Source organism: Diabrotica virgifera, chromosome 8 (assembly GCF_917563875.1).
Source record: "Diabrotica virgifera virgifera chromosome 8, PGI_DIABVI_V3a".
In the NCBI taxonomy this organism is placed as follows: domain Eukaryota; kingdom Metazoa; phylum Arthropoda; class Insecta; order Coleoptera; family Chrysomelidae; genus Diabrotica; species Diabrotica virgifera.
The window spans coordinates 216212423-216232523 of record NC_065450.1 but is presented as its reverse complement, the minus strand read 5'-3'; the positions used below and the strand labels follow the sequence as shown (position 1 = coordinate 216232523).

The 20101-nt window shown below is 31.2% G+C and overlaps 1 protein-coding gene across 1 annotated transcript; it reads right to left on the bottom strand.

Moving 5' to 3' along the window:
• Positions 1-6929: 6929 nt before the first annotated feature.
• Positions 6930-18560, bottom strand: LOC114327562 (uncharacterized). The gene is made up of 2 exons (XM_028276236.2): positions 18107-18560; positions 6930-8552 (listed from the first exon to the last, which is right to left on the bottom strand). The coding sequence occupies exons 1-2, from the start codon at positions 18378-18380 to the stop codon at positions 7450-7452; spliced, it is 1377 nt and encodes a 458-aa protein (XP_028132037.2). The 5' UTR covers positions 18381-18560; the 3' UTR covers positions 6930-7449.
• Between the last annotated feature and the right edge of the window lie 1541 nt (positions 18561-20101).

Genomic DNA, 20101 nt, shown 5'->3' with positions numbered 1-20101 from the left:
TTTTCATAAATAATCGATATTGAAAATTTTCTTTATATTGAATACAGGGTGAGTCAAAACGCAAGTATGTACATTATTTTCTCAGTAATTTTAAATGAAACACCCTGTATTTTATATCACTATCGAAAAGTACCATCACCGTACTTTAATTTTTTTGTAACATTCTCTATGTCTAAATTTATTAGTTTTCGAGATATTTTCTTTTCAGCGCAAATTTATTAATTATACGGGTCTAAATCTATCCAAATTTTAGGCATGACATGACTGAATTGTCTAAAACTGACAATTTACGATTACTGATTATTATCAATCTGTAATCAAAGTTGGTTACAATTCTTGTTATTAACTTTTATTGCTATCTCTTACTATAACGGATTTACGGAGCTTTACCCCACTAATCACTATAATCAATCACCCTGTATGGATAAATAGATTTTTGAAGTTATACTTCTTTACGGGCGTAATGACGGTGAAATTTTATATGGTAAAACCTAGCGACCGGGCGCATGCGCATTATAACTTTGTTCTGATTGGATGTTCAAATGACGTGACAAAAATTATCCAATATGGCAGCTGTGGCCATAGATATATAATACTCTAGATTGCGCCCTGCGATCTTAAAATGGGTGACGGTTGCGACAGAGATAAATGAGCCTATTTGGTCGGTAGTCTCTTTTTAATTTAAGGGGAATATCGACGACGTGAATATCCCACTTTATCGAGTAATATGTGTTGACAGTTGGAGCGGGTGGTGACGGGAAATGGTCTTTGGTCTTCGGACGTGGATAATCGTGGTTCGAATTCCATACCATACTTTACTTTTTTTATTTTTATTTAATCAATATTGCGTTTATTAGATATTTTTACATCTGAAAAATGGACCTAAGTAAATCTAGCAGATAATAAATGTATGTATAGTAAGTTAATATTGGAATACATAATTTGTGAACTGCATAGTAAACTAAAAGTCATTCGTTATTAATATAAATTCGTCCTTATTCGAATGATGTGAATGTTTGTTTTGCTTCTACTTTTTTTAAAAATTGTAACAATAGTTTCATAAATAAAAATAATGTCTAATTACTTATAATTGAATCGGTCATTTCAAAAACAGCAAAGTCCACAATTTTCAGAAACTAACTTTTTGAGAGGAATAGACTCCTTTAAGATAAACGTTGTGTGCAAAAACGACACCAGTCCAGTAAAAACATTAGGAACAAAACTACAATATAACTCTGAATTTTGATGTCATCCATTTCATCCGTCTTTCGACTATATAGTTAGTTTTCTTTGCTCATCTGTAAAATTAGGAATATGTGACTCATGTTGTTTTTGAAATGACCGATTCAATTAATAAATCGATGGTACATTATGTTGATATTAATTATTGGTAATTGTTTACGAATATTTTTAGCAATTACTTTATACTATTCTACAATTAACTTATTAAAAAAATAACATTGGCTTTTATATTTTTAAAAATCTATAGGTACCTACACAGTTTTTCTTATTTGTTATATATTTCTTTGCATAGATTTACTTTAGAGATGTAATAATATCTAATAAACGCAATGTTGATTAAATAAAAAATAAAAAAAGTAAAGATTGGTATGGGATTCGAACCAGGATTATGCACGTCCGAAGACAAACGACCAGTTCTCGTCGCCATCCGCTCGAACTGTCAAATCATCTAAAATACTCGACGACAGAGTAGGATAGTGACGTCGTCGATACTCCCCTTGAATTAGAAAGAGACTACCGACCAAATAGGCTCATTTATCTCTGTCGCAACCGTCACCCATTTTAAGATCGTAAGGCGCAATCTAGAGTATTATATATCTATGGCTGTGGCACAGCTGTGGGACTGTGGTTTGGTTATAATGTATGCTTGTTGCGTTTTAAAATTTGTAGGAAGAGAAACAACAAACAAAAAGTTAGTTAATGGTTATACTGCCTTTTTAAATAGTTTTCATATTATATTTTTGGACTTATTTACATAGAAGAGATGATTGTTGCATGCCAATGTGAAAGCTCATCAAACTGTGACTAGTATGAGTGCCGCAGATCTCGCTTATTCAAAGCTAAAGAATCTTTCACTGGTAAGTGTTTTATAAATAGTTGATCAAATTTTGTTATGATATTTGAACATAGCCACTTTGCACGACGCAAGTGATTGCGAAATTTATTAGTCGTTATACGGGCTCCGATACCTACCTTGAACCTACCAAAATACATAAGTAGTATGTAATACTTTTATTTACATAATTTGATTACCATCAAAATTCACCTAATATATTGTTTTCTTACTCTATGTTTTGTTGTATTTTTTCAATTCTAAATCATTTCAATTCAAAATCAAAATAATTTGATTTACATAAGTTAAAAATGTCAAAAGGTTAATCTGTTTAGTTAGACGATCTTCGCACATAATGACAAGCTGTCTCTGTGGCGAAGTTTTAATGCGAGTGAATCCCAATACAACGCAAATACCAGCCGCGTGGTAAGTTGGTTCGAATCCCAATAGAAACTTTTATTTTTTTATTTTTTTTATACATTTTATGATTGTAAGTATATTTATTATATAATTTTATTTTCAGAAAATACGTATTTAGTTAAAAAATTTTCCGACAATTAATGTTCAGAAATCATTTGTGGCATTTTTAATGTGTTTGTGTGTGTTTTATTTTTTTATTATTTTAATTTTTGGCACTGTTTTAATAAAAAGGTTTGAGAAGTAGTAAGTATAAATTAATTTAATATTTAAATAAAATATAAATAAAAAGTATATTAATTTCGTTTATAATCATATAATAGAAGTATAACTTCTTACGTGCGTACAAAGTACACACACATTCTTTTTTTTTTTATTTCAAACTATTTTAAAAATGTGACTAATGCAATATGATGTTTTAAAGTACGTTAATAAATCGATATCTACAAATTGATGGTGGGTCAGTGGCATTAGAATCTGCAGATCGGGAGTTCCCTAGTTCGAACACGGCTGTTGCGTATCTTTTTTTAAAAAATAATTAAAAGTTGATATACTTAAAATTCATATTTTATAAGTTAATTACTATACCATTTTAAACAACCGTGGTATTATAAAAAGTACTTTTTTATACTAGTGTCATTTTTGGAATTATAATTTTAACAGTTAATACACCTACTAAAAATTCATATTTTATTCTTTCGAAACATTTTGTGTCCTGTATATAACAAAACCGTGTTATTATAAAAAGTACTTGTTTATTATAGTGTAATTTTTGTAATTTTAAATATTTTATATCGTCAAATTATTTTATATTCTCTCCTATAAATAATAAAAACGTTTTGTTATAAAAAAGTTCTTTTTTATAAAAGTGTATTTTTTTATAGTTTTGGATGTGATCTGGAAAATCGGTTCGTAAGTAATCAAGAAAATATCAGTTTATTTTTGATAATTATTATGTGTCCCAAACTAATTTATCCAGGCTATATTTCTTAAACGAATACAGATTTTCGAATGGGACAAAAACTGATCTATTCCATTTGTAATACACTTTAATATGTCGTAGAAAAAAATCATCCCCTAAATATTCATCCCTTAGTTACAGAGTGCTATTAAAAACATTAAGGTTGGGGGTTGTAACTAAGGGATGAATATTTAGGGGATGATTTTTTTCTATGCCATATTTAAAGTGTATTACAAATGGAATAGATCAGTTTTTGTGCCATTCGAAAATCTCTACTTGTTTAAGAGATATAGCCTGGTTAAATTAGTCTGGGACATATAATAATTATCAAAAATAAACTGATATTTTCTTAATTACTTACGAACCGATTTTATTTTAAAAAAATCTTTTGAATAGACGATAGAAAATCACATCCAAAAATATAAAAAAATGTACAGGGTGCTATTAATATGTCGTAGAAAAAAATCATCCCCTAAATATTCATCCCTTAGTTACAGAGTGCTATTAAAAAAATTAAAGTTGGAGATTGTAACTAAGGGATGAATATTTAGGAAATGCTTTTTTCTACGCTGTATTAAAGTGTATTACAAATAGAATAGATCAGTTTTTGTCTCATTCGAAAATCTCTATTCGTTTAAGAGATATAGCCTGGATAAATTAGTCTGGGACACCCTGTATATTAGTACACGTTTAAAAACAAGGGAGATGTGCAATGCACAAACTACAGGGCCATAAAACTGCTTATAGTCCACAGTACATTGTCCTTTTTGGAAGATGATTACAAAAGTCTTCAAAATGGTTTTAACTGCTTCGTTTGAGCGAGTCTACCACTTTCTGAAAAATTTGAGTGCAAGTTGGACGCGTTTTCGCGTCATTAACATATTTACGTTGTCTGACTAACAAAACGCGGCTTTAAATTTGTCGGACAAGAGATCATTAAAGATTGTCAGAGACAATAAAGATTGTCGATTCTCTTTTTACAAAAACGTTATTACAAAACTCTTAATTTTCAATTTAAAGTACTTATATTTAATTAATAAAGATTGTCGATCTCTTGTCCGACAAATTTACAGCCGCGTTTCGTTAGTTCGACAACGTAAACATGTTAATGACGCGGGACGCGAAAACACGTCCAACCTGCACTCTGAAATTTTTCAGGAAGTGGTAGACTAGCTCAAACGAAGCAGTTAAGACCATTTTTAAGACTTTTGTAATCATTTTCCAAAACGGACCTAACACCATGAAAATATGCGAGAGTATTTGATACGAGGGATACAGGAAGAATACGAAATATCTCATAAGCAGTTTGGCTTTATGCAAGGCAGATCAACAACAGATGCAATTTTCATTGTAAGGCAGTTAACCCTCTCATGCATTGAGTCCACTCCAGTGGACAGATTTTTTTAAGTCCAAAAAATATATTTTAATTCTATGAAACTTGTGCAAAGTGCATGAAATCCCTTTCAGTGGACTCTAATCAAGTAACTACTACCACCATCTACAATATTTATTTTGAAAGTCAAAGTTTATTAACGTTAGTATCTATAAATCACCTGACCGCAATGGCCACCTGTGAATTGCCTGTAGTTTCTATGGAAAAGCAAAAACAAAAGTAAGAAACTATTTTTCTTATAGAATTATGTATTTTACACAATTAGCCTTTGTTATAATTTCAAGATAATTGAAAACTCACTGAAAATATCACCTTGATGAAGTCATGTCCACTAGAGTGGACATCATGCAATATGTAACTTACAATTCCACTCTTGTAGTATGTTTTATGAGTATAATTTTCAAAGGGTAGTAGATTTCTTGTTCACATATTTTTTGTTATTTTCTTGTCAAAGATTTATTATTTATTTAGGGATTTTCGAGGGCATTTTTTTATGTACTTACCTATTTTATTTTAGTGGAAATAAATAAATTTTATTTATTGACATATTACTTCTTCAATGAGAAATTATATTCTATTTCAGAAAGTACTTTTTGCCGATGAAGACGACAATAGGGATGAAACACCTTTATGTTTACCAGAAAATGAAGAATTTATAGGTATTGACAATGATGACATTATTTATGATTTACTAGAAGGTTCAGATTTGGAATCTGATTACAATGACGAAGAGACGTATTCGCTCGAATATGTAACGGCTGAAGACCAAATTGTTGAAAGTGACTTAGAAGAAATACAGCCAGAAAACAGTGACAATGATATGTGTGATGACATTCCATTAGCTCAGGCGTATTTTGGCATTTTCATCAAAGCATAAAAATCAAGAGAAAAAACCAAAAAAGGCTGAGAAAAAAAAAGAGTGGAAATGGAGCAATAATGACAGCATGTATGGGACAGCAATTTTGCTACAGTTTAGGTTTAGAGCAAGGGGTCCCAACAGGTGGTACCCGGGAAGATTTCAGGTGGTACACGTCGGTCGCGGGAGTGAAACAAGAGATTACGATGGGCCTTTTTCTGCTTTCTCTTCACCCCAGCACAAGTTTTCACCCGTCTCTTTAAACTGAGGTCAGAAGTTTTAATGCTGTTAACTGAAAAAAATAATGTCAGACTCAACACGCTGAACATGGGTCTTCAGAAAGCAAACACAGCACCCTTTACAGCTAATGAGAAAATAATCTCTTTCAAAAATAGTTGGTTCTTTTATGTTCTCAAATACACGGGAAGGATGTCTCTGTATTTCCGACTAGAACGAAATATCTCCAATACCAGATGTGGTTGCTGAAATAATTCTTCACTTGGAATCTCTTCAAGAAAGATTTAATAAATATTTCTCTGAAGATTATTCCAAACTTGACTGGATCAGAAATCCTTTTGCAACAACCTCACCAAATGAGTTGAAATTACTGGATTGACAGGAAACATTAATCGATTTCACAGAAGACAGTTTTAAAGAGAAATCCTTAATTGACTTTTGGATCAAATAAAATAAGCCAGTGGACATATTTCTGATAGCAAATATGTTTCTAAAAAAAATAAGGGCCCCTCTCCCCCAACCGGTGTTTGGTGGTACGTGGTACGCCAAAATCTTCAAAATATAGCAGGTGGTACGCAGTTGCTAGAAGGTTGGGAACCCCTGGTTTAGAGGAATAGAAAATATTCATGTTCAAGGAAACAATCCCATCGATTATTTTTTATCACTGTCCACCGCAGACATAATGGATGATATCTTCTTTCAGACCAATTTATATGCTGGCCAAAAGAATAATTTAAATTTTAGTTTTATAAAATATGAGTTATACATCTGTAAAAGGTGCAACGAGCCGCTGTGTCCATCATGCTTTGAATATTTTCATACCAGTAACTGATGCTTCCGCAAGTGCATAGTGACCACTAGAGTGGACGGACTATTTTTTAGGTTTTAAGAAAAAAATTTCATGTTTTTACACTTACTATTGAGATTTTTGAGTTTTTACACTTACAATTTTTCTAAGAAAACAAAATTCCTTAAAATTATGCACGAGAGGGTTAATAACATAGTGTATTTATTATAAAAATAATACATCAATCAATACAAACGAAAAACTTTTTTTATTATACAGAAATTGAGACCAAAAATAACAAAAGATCTCCAGTTTTAACAAGTATAAACTCCATATACTTTGGCAACAAATATTAAAATGCAAAAGTTTTCCCCATATTAGAAACTCTTAAAACACAATTTTGCATATTTCTAGGGAAAAATTTCCGATACTGGACAGAGGAAATCTCGAGTTTGCTTCATGAAAGACCTCTTGCGTAGTTGTGCCGTAAACAGAATAGAACAAACAATTCACCTCATGTTCTGCTAATATTGAAAGCATAGCAATCTTAGCTCCCCCCTTTATAGTCATGATCTGCTCTGAATGAAAAAAGAAATAATTTGACCCTTTAAATGTCTAACTCCTATTTTGTTCGATTCTGCAATACTTACAACTTTTGTACTTTTGATTTGTCAAACAAAATGTATACAAGGCCTCCGTTTAAAAATACAACAAATACCAGTCACTAACCAGTTTCTTGCTTAATAAAGTTATTTAAAATTTCAGAATCGATAATTTTTATATAACCACTGATCACAGCATCAAGAAATTTTACATTTTGCAAAACCTCCTTTGGAAATTGGTATGACTCGTCCATAAGATACACAACATTCGTTTTAGGGTACACAGTTTTAAAACTTAAAACCATAGAATAGTTATAAGCATTTACAAGTAAAAGAGGTTTTGTAAACTGTATGTTATCACTGAATCCCTTCCTGGTTTTGATAATGCGCTTTTCAAACTGTTTTTGATGATAATCTAAAACATTAGGATCTCTGATTAATGCCCTTTTTCTAGCAAAAGTACTGTTATCCAATTGTGTCATATCTACAATAGTTGTAGAACAAGGTTTTATCACATCCTTGCACCAATTTTCAACTTTAATTGGTTTGGTACTTGTGAATGCTGCAGATAATATATGGTGTTGTTTCTTTAGACTATTTCTAGGACGATCTCGTTTCTTCTTTGTATTCCTAAGAATTACTACTTTCTTTGTGATTAGTAAATCGTCAAAGTTATCAGGTTGTTGTTTAAAATTTTTGTTGTCATTTCTTTTACACACACTTTTGGTTAATTTACTAAAATATTGCATTTCCTTTTGTAATTTTGTTTTATACTGATCTACAATATTGTTCAATCGTCTAAGGTATTTATCACTGGTATTACAGTCATTTTTTGGGAATCCAATGAAAAGTTGATTCTCTTCTTTGCTCTTTTTAGGTGATAAACGACGACTGTTTTTAGGCTGAGCTCTGGCTGTCAAAGGGACCAAACAATTTTTGTACAAAGTCTCATTAATAAATACATTTTCTTGTTTTTCACCCTGTGTTGAGATGATTGCAGATATAGGCTGTAGGGAAGGAGGTTGTACATGAGTGACTGGGCTGTCAAGACCTGGATTTTTAAATGCTGGGTCCAATTTCAACTGCATTGATCCAACTCCAGGTATGTTCATAAACACTGGACCTTTACCTTGTGCCATAATAACATTGTGGGGAATATTGATTTTATATATTCTACTGCCATTAACTAACTGAACTAACTTGGTAGATTGAGGAGAAACTATACCTAAAAAGAAAAAGAAAGTGTTACAATGAATGTTCTACAGTGCAGTAAAACTGTCTAGGAGTATGTGCTACCCAAGAGTATTTGTTAAGCTTTACTTTTAAGATTAAAAAAGAGATTGGTACGCCACTGTATCGATGAACATTGTAAATTAGTTGCTCCGCTATTTTCGAATTTTGGACAATAACGAGCTTTTTAATTTACAAAAGTGTTTTAGGGAAAAAGTTAATAGTAAAACTTATCAGTGAGAGTATTAGTGAACAAATAAACTATCGAATAAGGACGAAAAGTTCACAAATTGTGTAAATATAAGGTGTTGTGACGTCGACTGGTAAAAATTACGCATCCCAAAGGTAGAATTGTGGGTAATTTTTGGCGCTGGTCGATAGGCAACACATTTTACGCTAGACCTGTATAGTAATGATATTGTTAATGTACAAGAACTGAAAGAGCTCTGGAGGAGAACATAAGAATCTGGGAGGCAGAATTAAAAATTACAATCTAATAATTAATATGGAAAAAACAAAAGTAATGGCAATATCCAAGAAAGATGTTAACTTAAATATTGAAATCCAAGGCAAAAAAATAGAACAGGTAGATGCATTTAAATACCTTGGAATAATTTTAAATAAGAAGGGGACACAAGAAGACGACATTGGAAGTAGGATAAAAGCAGCCACAAGAACATATCATTCACTGTATAAAAACTTCTTAAATAAAAAAGAAATAACAAGGAAAACCAAAATGATAATATTTAAAACAATTTACGTACCTATCACTACATATTTGTATTTACCCATTTTACGGATACACCATTTTTACAAAAATACGACGTCAACCTTTACAAAGCATAGGTTCAATAGGTTGCGTTAAAAAAACAAACCAAAATTAAAATTAAACAAAATTCAATTAAAGTATTAAAGTTATTATTAAGTTACATAATGCTCAAAATCTCTCAACTGATTTCTTAAATGTTGCTATAGATATTCCAAATAACTCTAAACTATTGCTGTGCTCATTGGCAGTTCGTAAAATTCTTGTAATGGGTTCATTTTGACCATAATTTGTAGTGTGGATTAGAATGTTGAAAATCTCAGTGTTACGAGTTCTTCTAGTATTAACATTAAAACTTATTAAACTTAGTAACTCTGGATCTTGAACATATCCATTTATAATCTTAAAAAGGAAACATAAATCCGCTTGACACCTTCTATGATGTAGTGGTGAGATATTTAGTATTGACAGTATATCATCATATGTGTATTGTTCTCTAATAAAACCAATCTTGTAAGCACATACCCTCAAGAATTTATTCTGAACTCTCTCGATACTGTAGATGTCACTATTATATGAAGGAGACCAAATGAGAGAACCATACTCCAAAACTGATCGAACTAAACTAAAGTATAACATTTTTAAAGTTTGTACTGAAAACTGATTACAGTTTCTTAGAATGAATCCCAACATTTTTAAAGCTTTAGCTGAAGTTTCGTTAATGTGATATTTAAAAGTTAATTTAGAATCAAAATTTATTCCTAAATCCTTAATATTATGACGTGCCTCTAATGGTACATTATTTATACAATAATCATAATTTACAAACTCTCTTGATCTTCCAAAAGTAATTTTAAAACATTTTTTTATATTTAAGTATAGCATGTTTACCTCACACCAACTAGCTAAGCTTTTAATATCATTCTGTAACAAAGAGGCGTCAACTAGGTTATTTACTATTCGAAATATTTTAAGGTCATCAGCAGGTCATATAGAGCAGAAAATTGGGTATTGAACAACAAACAAGAAAAGAGATTGCAAGTCGAGGAAATTAGGTATTTAAGAAAAGTCGTGGGAGCTAGGAGAACCGATAAAAGACGTAACGAAGATATTAGAAGAGAATTAAAAGTAAAATCATTAAAGGAAAAAATTCATGAAAAGAAATTAAAATGGACTGTGCATTTATTTAGAATGAATGACGGCAGATAGGTTAAAATGACATGGGAAGCAAGGCCGATAGGGAAAAACAGGAGGGGCCGACCAAGGAAAACGTGGAATTCCAGTGTGATGGAAATATTGCAGAATATAGGAAAATCTTTCAAGGAAGCCAAGTAATTAGCTAGGGACCGAATAAAGTGGCGTAAGTTTGCAGAGAATAACGAGTAAAGAAGACACCTCGACACCTTACGGTATAAGAGGATCATCGATTATGGTTTAATATTAAAATGGTATGTAGATGCTATAACCATAAATGAACTGCAAGAAGTTACAGCAGAAATGAAAAATGGGATATGATGAAAAAAATGTAACAGTTTTCAACAGAGTTATTACTAAAGATATTTAATGCCATATGGAGAGAAGAACATATGCTAATTGACTGGCAGAAGGCTCAGATAGTACTAATTTATAAAATGGGTCATAGAACAGATAGCAACCAGTGACGGTTTAAGACATCATGGGGCCCTAGGCGGCTATAAGAAGTAGGCCCCTTTCTTCTCATTAATATTCCATAGCTAATATGCCAAAGAAAAAAAGGGATATTGTGTCGATATGTGATTTTGCCCTGGGTATGAGTGCCACCCCTTCGGGGGTGAAAAAACATACATTCAAAATAATGGATAACTGATTAATTACAAGTAACTTTTTTTCTATCGAGTTTTTTCACTAAATCAATACTTTTTAAGTTATTTGCGAGTGAATATGTTCATTTTTCAACAAAAAAACACCTTTTTAGACCGTTTTTCGCAAATAACTCCAAAATTAAGTATTTTATCAAAAAAATATTCTTAGGAAAAATATAGCATAAATAAAATTTAAAAAAATGGTGTATGTATGAAGTATGTAGACCCAGTATAAGCAGAACTGGAGCTAATGAAAAGTAGATTCTTATTCGACAAATTCCAATTCAAATATTTCACCGTATATTACCAAAAAATGAAGCACTTTTCGGTGAAAAATCATCACAATTTTTTTAAAGTGTTAAAAAAGTTTTATGTTTGTTTTTTTAAACAAGTTTCAAGTATCAAAATTAAGCAAGTAAAGCTTAAAATAATGCTTTGGGATTTAACATTGGAATTTAAAGTAAAACATTTTTTTTGATATTTTGAAAAAAAATGTCTTTTTTTCAAAATATTTTAATAGTATTATTAGTGGTACCAAAAATCTTAAAGAGAATATTTCAGATTATTGCTTTTTTGGAAGATAAAATTGGTTAAGATATGACTGTTCAAAATTTGCATACCCTGGGTAGAGAATTTTCCATTTATTAAAAATTAATAAATTAAAATAGTTTCTATCCTTGTGGGATCGGTACTCACCGGAGGGACCGCATACGTTCGAATACAATTAGCGTCTCTTTGCAAAAACAATGACGACTTTGCTAAGTAACAAGACATTTACTCAACACACACACTACCCACTATACTAGGTACCTGATTGGAAAAATCCACTATACGCTGTGAGCTCGTACGTAGAGGGGATATTTACAACTTCGCGAGAGCCAGTAGTGGCAAGTCTGTAAACGTTTACCGGAAATTTGACATAAATGTCAAAGTGATTAATTTAAAATTAAAAACATTAATTATAAAAAATATTAGTTGGTCAAAGCTGTGGTATATATTTTTACCTTAAATATACTTACGTTTTAAATACTGAATTTAAGTTTTTTTACTCTTCCGTAATATGTAATTATAAATTATTCTAATAATCTTAGCGCCATCTACACGATAATTGTGGAAGTATCCGAAGTAAGAAATTCATATTTTATCAATAGAACATCAAAATGATTAGCAAAATCTTAAAAAAATCGATTACAATTTAATTACTTTTTTGCGTTGTAAATATTAAGCGATAACAATTAATTAATAAATTTAAAAATTACCGGTGAAAGTTGAATTAGTAATCCGCTAGGAGCGCCACCAGCGAAGCTCAGAGCGTATACCATGCCAATGGCCATTAGTTATCGAGGCATTATAAGCAAAATAAAAAAATTTCATACACTCGTGATTAGTGACTTGTTCAAGCCCTTTCTACTACAGCCCTTTTATAAATAAGCACTTTATACCGATAAAACTTACAGAGCATATAAACAATACCAGATTAGGTAGTTATTTTCACCAGTTTTTTTACAGAAAAAAATGGGATCAACTGTATTCTGAGCGTATCTTGCTTACTTTTTATGATAGAAATTTTTTTAAAAACAAGAATAATGCTTTTTTAAAACATTTAAACAAGTTATGATGAGTTTTCCATGAAAAGTGCTTAATTTTTTTATTATTTCAAGTTGAAATATTCGATTTGGAATTTGACGAATAAGAACCTACTTTTCATTAGCTACAACTCTGCTTCTACTGGGTCTACAGACTGCACACATACACCATTTTTTCAATTATTTAAAAGCTATATTTTTGCTAAGAATATTTTTTCGATAAAATACTTACTTTTTGATGTTGTTCTGAAGCTATTTCCTTGTGGCATTTTTATAATAAACTATTTTTAATGGGAAATAAGCCACAATTTTACCAAAAAAATAATTTTATTAACGTTTCGAAGCCTAAATCGGGTTTCGTTGTCAAAATACAAAATACTACTAAAATAAAAAAAAATGTTGTTGCTAAGTAAAAAAAATTCTTCTAATAATTTATTTAATCTGACTTATTTATATTGGCAATTCAGACGTATATTATACATTTTAAAGTAGAAGACTTTAAAATGATATCGCCAATATTTATGAGTTGCGTTCCTGGGACGACTTTACTAAAAGATAGTTCATTCGATTACATGAAATCAATCCCAACTCAAGAATATCCTTCACAAAAAAATCATAACATGTGATCTGTCTTTAAAAAGACAACCAAATGCAACGATGACAGTAAAATTCTCGCGTTAGAGATTCCATAGTAAATCACGAGGGAAAACCAGGAAAAAACCTCGTGATACTATCCCGACATCGTAAGTATTTGGTCTCACTTTAATATGTTTAAATTATAAATAATATTAATAATATATAATTATAAATAACATTAACTATACAATAAGTAATACTAAAATATATTTTGAGTTATTTGTGAAAAACCATCTAAAAACGTGTTATTTCTGTTGAAAAATGAAGATATTCACTTGCAAATAACGCGAAATGTATTGACTTGATGTTTATCCACTTCCGGACGTATTTTGACGGTATATTTTTTCACCCCCGAGAAGGGGTGGACTCAAACGTAGAGCAAAAGCACACATTGGCACAATGTCACTTTTTTATTTGATATATTAGCTATGCTTATACGAAATTTCATGTGAATACAAGCTCTTGTTTCAAATCCAAAGGTTCTTTAAAATCGGGAGGTTTTGCAATATTTTACCGTGAGTGACTGGACTATAAGGCCCATCGGTGGGTAGATATTAAAAAAAAGTACCACACCAAAATAATTACCAGCTTTTATCAAAATTTGCTTGCAAAATTGATTACCAAATTGAGGGAATGATTAGAACATGGAATATAAAAATACCTTTGAAGGTAACTGCTTAATTTGTCTTGAAGTCGGTTGTATTTTTTTGATATTTGACAAAAGACAAAGCAAAAAACTGAGTTTGGTTGAAAATCATAAATTAACCATTTTCTTTTTTTTTTGTCTCAGTTAGCCTTATTTGATTTTTTAACATTTTAATTTTTTTTAAATAACTGCTTAAATAATTAAATATTAATTAATGCATTTGTGTGGGATGCGGGCCCCATCAAGTGCTCGGGCCCTAGGCGGCCGCCTAGTCCGCCTAATGGTTAATCCGGCACTGATTAGCAACTACTACAGAGAAATAACACTTTAAGTATCTCCATGAAAATATATACAAAAAGAATTATAGGAAAAAATTGACAACACACTTGAAGAATCACAAAGCGGATTCAGCAGTAATAAAAAAATATGGATGACAATTAATCAAAATAAAATAAAAGTTATGGTGATATACCCTATTCCGCGAATATACACTTATTTTGGATTATCTTGACAACGAATATTTTACTATGTACAATATGAAGAACGAAAGTTAATTGCAAATTACATTGTTGCTTATTGGAATAATTATTAGAGCAATTTACTTTCATACTTCTTATGTTGCACACTAAAATATTCGCTGTAGCGATAATCCAAAACAGGCGTATATTCGTGGAATGGGCTATAGGAGAAAATGAAGAAGAAAAAATAAATATAAAAAATAGAAGTAAATATAGAACAAGCACGAACCTTCCAATACTTAGGGAGTAGAAATAGAAGACAACAGAAGACAGGAAACATAAGTATAATAATAGAATTCAAAAAATTATGAACTTACACTATGCAATAAACAATAAATTAATAAAAATAAGAATGAAATAACAAGAAAAACAAAAATTAATGTGTTCAAGTCACTGGACCTCGGAGGTAAATTACACTATGTCGACATGGTGTTGTTTTGAATAAGTTCCTTTAATCAACTTATTTTATTAGTTAGATTATAGAAATTGGTTATACTTATACAGGGTATTTCATTAATAATTGTCCATATACTAACTGGAGAAACCTTAGCACAAAATACGAAGATTTAACATAAAACACTTAAATAAAATGTGATTCCTTACTTACAGGGTGTTTTATCTAATAATTTAAAAACTATTTTTGCTCCGCATTTTAAAATTATTCGACGTATCCTTTTCATACTTGGCAGGAAGTATAGGTACGGTACAAACTACTAAATTATGTTAAACAAACGTTTCTGTCTATTACCAGAGGCGTACGACGGGGGAAAGTGAATGGTTGACACTTTCCAAATTCTACGCCACTGGCGGAATTGCTATTTTAGTTCAATTTTTGGATTCTCCAATACTTTCTATGAAAATAATATACTCTTCATTTGTAACGATAAAGTCATTAGTTTTTGAGATCTTTGAAGTTAAAAATGAAACAACACAGTTATTTTGATTAATGTATTGTGTCGCTTCATTTTTAATTTCAAATATCTCGAAAACTAATCATTTTATCGTTATGAATGAAGAGTATATTTACATAAAAAGTATTGAAAAATAAAAAAATTACACTAAAATAGATATTCTCAGGGGATAGGGTCAACCAGACACTATCCCCTGTCGTATGCCTCTGGTAGTAGCTAGAAACGTTTATTTATCTTAATTTAACTTATCTTAGTGTAACAGTAAATGCATCAAAATCTTTGGGCTTTATCATTCGCAACTGTCTGAGACTATCTGTAGGGGCTTTAAGAACGGTATATTATGCTTTGGTTGTATCTAAAGTGGAATATGCATCTATTGTATGGTCTCCACAATACCAAGCTCATTCTACTACGTTGGAGAGATTGCAGAATAAATTTTTGAGATATTGTGTATACAAATTAAACATACGCATTAGTAATCATGATTATACCTATATTTTAAAAACACTCAACATGAATTTATTAAAAACTCGACGAGATAACTCTGATTTGGTATTTGTGTTTAAATTAATAAATGGTTTAATTTGTTGTTCTGAACTTCTCCAATCTATTAATTTATATGTTCCCTCCAGAAGTCTCAGACATGTTGATTTGTTTTATATACCTTTTCATTGGACAAACTATGGTATGCATTCGCCCATTGAGCGAACACTAAAAATTATAAACGAGAATAACTTAGAAATGTTTGGTGTCTCCTTGGCTGGTTTTAAGAATCGGATTAAAAGAGCTTGACAGGTACTTTTTGTTTATTTGAACTGATTTGTGTAATAGATGTAATATGTGTAATGGATAACTATTAATATTTCGTTTTTGTTTAATAAGTATGTAATTAAGATTTATTTTACTCTAGTTTAGTAGATATTACAGAGATTGATTTTATACTGTATGTGTTGTAATGGGGGTAATCCCGTAAATAAATAAATAATTTAGTAGGGTGTACAGTACCTACTAGTAGTAAAAGGATACGTCGAATAGTTTTAAAATGCTGAGCAAAAATAGTTTTTAAATTTTTAGATAAAACACCCTGTAACTCAGTAAGGAACCACATTTTATTTAAGTGTTTTAGGTTAAATCTTCATATTCTGTGCTAAGGTTTCTCCAGTTACTATATGAACAATTATTAATGAAACACCCTGTATATTATCATTAAAATATGGTGATATTGTCTTTCAACCAATTATGGGATATATTAGATTTTTATTAACTTCCTACATGCTCTAAACTTTGTTGCAAACATATGCTAAACACAGTTACTCGAAATGACATAGTGTTGTTTACCTCCTAGGTCCAGATATAGGACTTCAAGTCAATATATAGGTTACGAGTTGTGAGTTCTAATAGAACAGCAAAAGAGTAAAATACAGGCACGGTTCGAGGAGTTACCAAAAGAGATACACTATGGTATGGAACACTCAAAAAGAGAAGATTTGCAAAAAGAATCAACAATACAGTAAAACCTCTGTTAACTGAAACCTTTTTAACTGAAGCATTGTTTAACCCTTGTAAGGCGGTGCGGGGTGCAGGTGCACCCCAGACCTCGTTTTTCTCACCTATCTTTTTTAATAAATTTTTTTAATTTTTGTTCATTTTTTTATTCCTATTAAATTCGATTCTAAACGTATTCCCATTACAACATTTAAAACTCTTTGCGCTTACTTGCTTTTTTTAAAAAATTACTTTTGGGTGCAAATGATGAAAATTTCGTATCCTGAATTGGACGCTTCTGATGTTCCACCTGGAGCTAACAGAGCTACGGGACAAGGTTGGTGTTACTTATGTCAGAGAAAAAAGACCGAAAGTCCCGGCATAACTGTATTGTGTGTAAAAACTTTGTGTTGCTCATTCTGTGACAAATTTCACGTGTTTGTCTTGCGAGGATAATAATTTTTTTTTAAGAAGAAATGGGTACTTTTTTTGTAAAATTATGTTTCGTACTATAATAAATAAGTCCTAATTATCTTTCAAATTAATTTCCCAGATGTTTACATATAAAAAAATGGATATGCAGATGGGGTGCAAATGCACCCCGCACCTTTGTTTACGTAAGAATCTAAGCACCGCCTTACGAGGGTTAACCAAAACGACTGGCAGTTTCAATAATTTTGTCAATAAAAAGTAAACTTTTATTGCAAAATGGAAACAATTCAACGTTAACTTGTCAACATTGCTTTTATACAACTAAAGAAAGGAATTAAATATACAACACATTACGAAATCACCTCATAGTATTTTTTAATAGGTATCAACTTTGACCATGAATTCTATGTAATATTTTACAAAAAGAATACAAAAAACAATGTTATTTTTAACCGAAACAGCCTCCACCCAATTATTTCGGTTAACGGAGGTTTTACTGTATATAGAAAGAAGACAAGTCAGTTCCAGCGAATGGAGAATACAAAACCAGTGAAAGAAATTAGGAAGGCAAAAACACCAAGAAAAATCATAAACCAGCACAAACATGGGATAGAAACCTAGGAAACTTTATCGAAAAAAGAGGAATAACATGGATAGAAGCAAGGACACTGGACAGAAATAAGAAAGAATGGGTTAAATTTGTACATAGTAAATATAATTTTCTTTACTTGAAGAAGTCTTGTTAACCATAAATGTCTCTGGTTCCACATGTTCATAGGGATCATCTTTATATATTATCCTTGTAAGTTTAGGAAGTTTTTTATTCCTCCCAGTAATAGGAACAGAGACCTTCGTCGGAATAGGTACTAGTGGTGGGGGTGCTCTTTCAAAACAATGGTTTGGAGAATTATAAACTTCTGATGTTATAACAGAATCATTGCTGTCTTCTTCATCTTTTGTTAGGTCTATGGAATCCCACAATGAATTAAAATCTCCGGACATTGTAATATGCGAAACCTTGAAAGTACTTGACCTGTTTTTTAGGCTTAACTGGAAAATGTGTAAAATTTAATGTATTTAAAAAGAATTAAACTATAAACTATTTATAAAACGTTATAATTTGTTTCCCTCCTTTGAATTATGTCTCACCCTTTGTGTATATTTATTTATCATTAGTTGTCAATGCCAATTGTCAACTGTCAACATAAAAATTTGACTTTGATAAGTAGGACATTCTTCTTATTCTTCCATTCATTTATTTGGCCTTAGTTACCAGGGCTATCTAGCTACGATCTGTGTATTTATAAACGTATCCATGATCATAGCCACCTTTACTTTACTTAAGTAAAGGTAAAGGTGGCTATGCCTTATGCCATGATACTAAAATAAATAACATGTTATTTATAGATAGTATCATGCAGGTATCTACATATATTGTTCAAGAGCTGTACCTAAGGTACATCTGGGCTTGTAGCTCCTGAATTTGCAACAAAAGTTAAAGAAGAAAACAATAAAAATTGGTACTAGTTTTATCACCTTGTAATCCCCTTCTAAGCAGCTTGGACTCTTGAGATATCTTTTTCTTCAGACTCCATTTTTTCTTTCGTCAGATAAATGTGGCTTTTAATTTTATTCACTTCCGCCCCCCTAAACGGCATGCTTGCATCAATACCATTCCAATCTCTCAAATTATTTAACGATGAAGTCTGTCTTCGTCCTGGACTGCGTTTGCCATCTATTTCTCCTTGCATTATATTTTATAGCAACCCATATATAATTAGCTCTATACAGGGTGAGTCACCTCTAACGGGACGGAAGATTACAGCGAAATAGTAAAAGATTTGAAAAAAATTTTAAATTAGTAGTTTGTAAGTTGACAAAATCTGCATTTTAAAATTATTTTGAAATATACAGGGTGTCCCAATAAATGGCGGCGTATCAAAGTTATATTTTTTCTTATGGAATACCCTGTATTTTATTGCATTTTTAATTGTCCGCAAAAAATAAGGTATAGTTTCATAAGACTTCCCTATACCTATGTACAGAGTGTTCTGAGTTATGGTGACTTTTCTTAAAATGTAAAGTTTTAAAAGATGGCTTATTGTCAAGTTATTTAAGAAATTATGAAAAAAATACTTTTACATCTAAATAGTTGGATATTGTTTGAATGTATTCCATGATTAATTATTACAGTTATTTACAGGGTGTTCAACATTTACAGTTTCATTATTGGATTATTCAATGTGTCATATGACGCTTATTTTAAATAGAACACCATGTATATTAATATACCATTATACTAAACGGAGTCACCTCTTTCTAATGGTATATGGATGTTCTATACCTAGGTCTAATAGTTATTGCATAATTTACAATTATTTAAATTCTTAATCTGTAAATCGAGGGCCGGCGTAGCGCAGGTGGTAGTGTGCTTGCCTCGCATGCAGGTGGTCCGGAGTTCAAATCCTACCGCCGGCAAGAACAACTAGACATTTTTAAAATGTCTATAGGCCCCAGGTCGACTCAGCCTGAATAAAATGAGTACCTTGGGTAAAACCAGGGGTAATATAATAATAGGCGGTTGAAACGTAGCACTGGCCCTGTTACCTTCCTTGTATACCGTAGGCCCTAGATATAGCAGATTACCCTGCTATACTCCCAAAGCCGCGTGCGGTATAAAACGGGAGACTATTATTATTAAATCGAGTTTAAAACAAAAGATG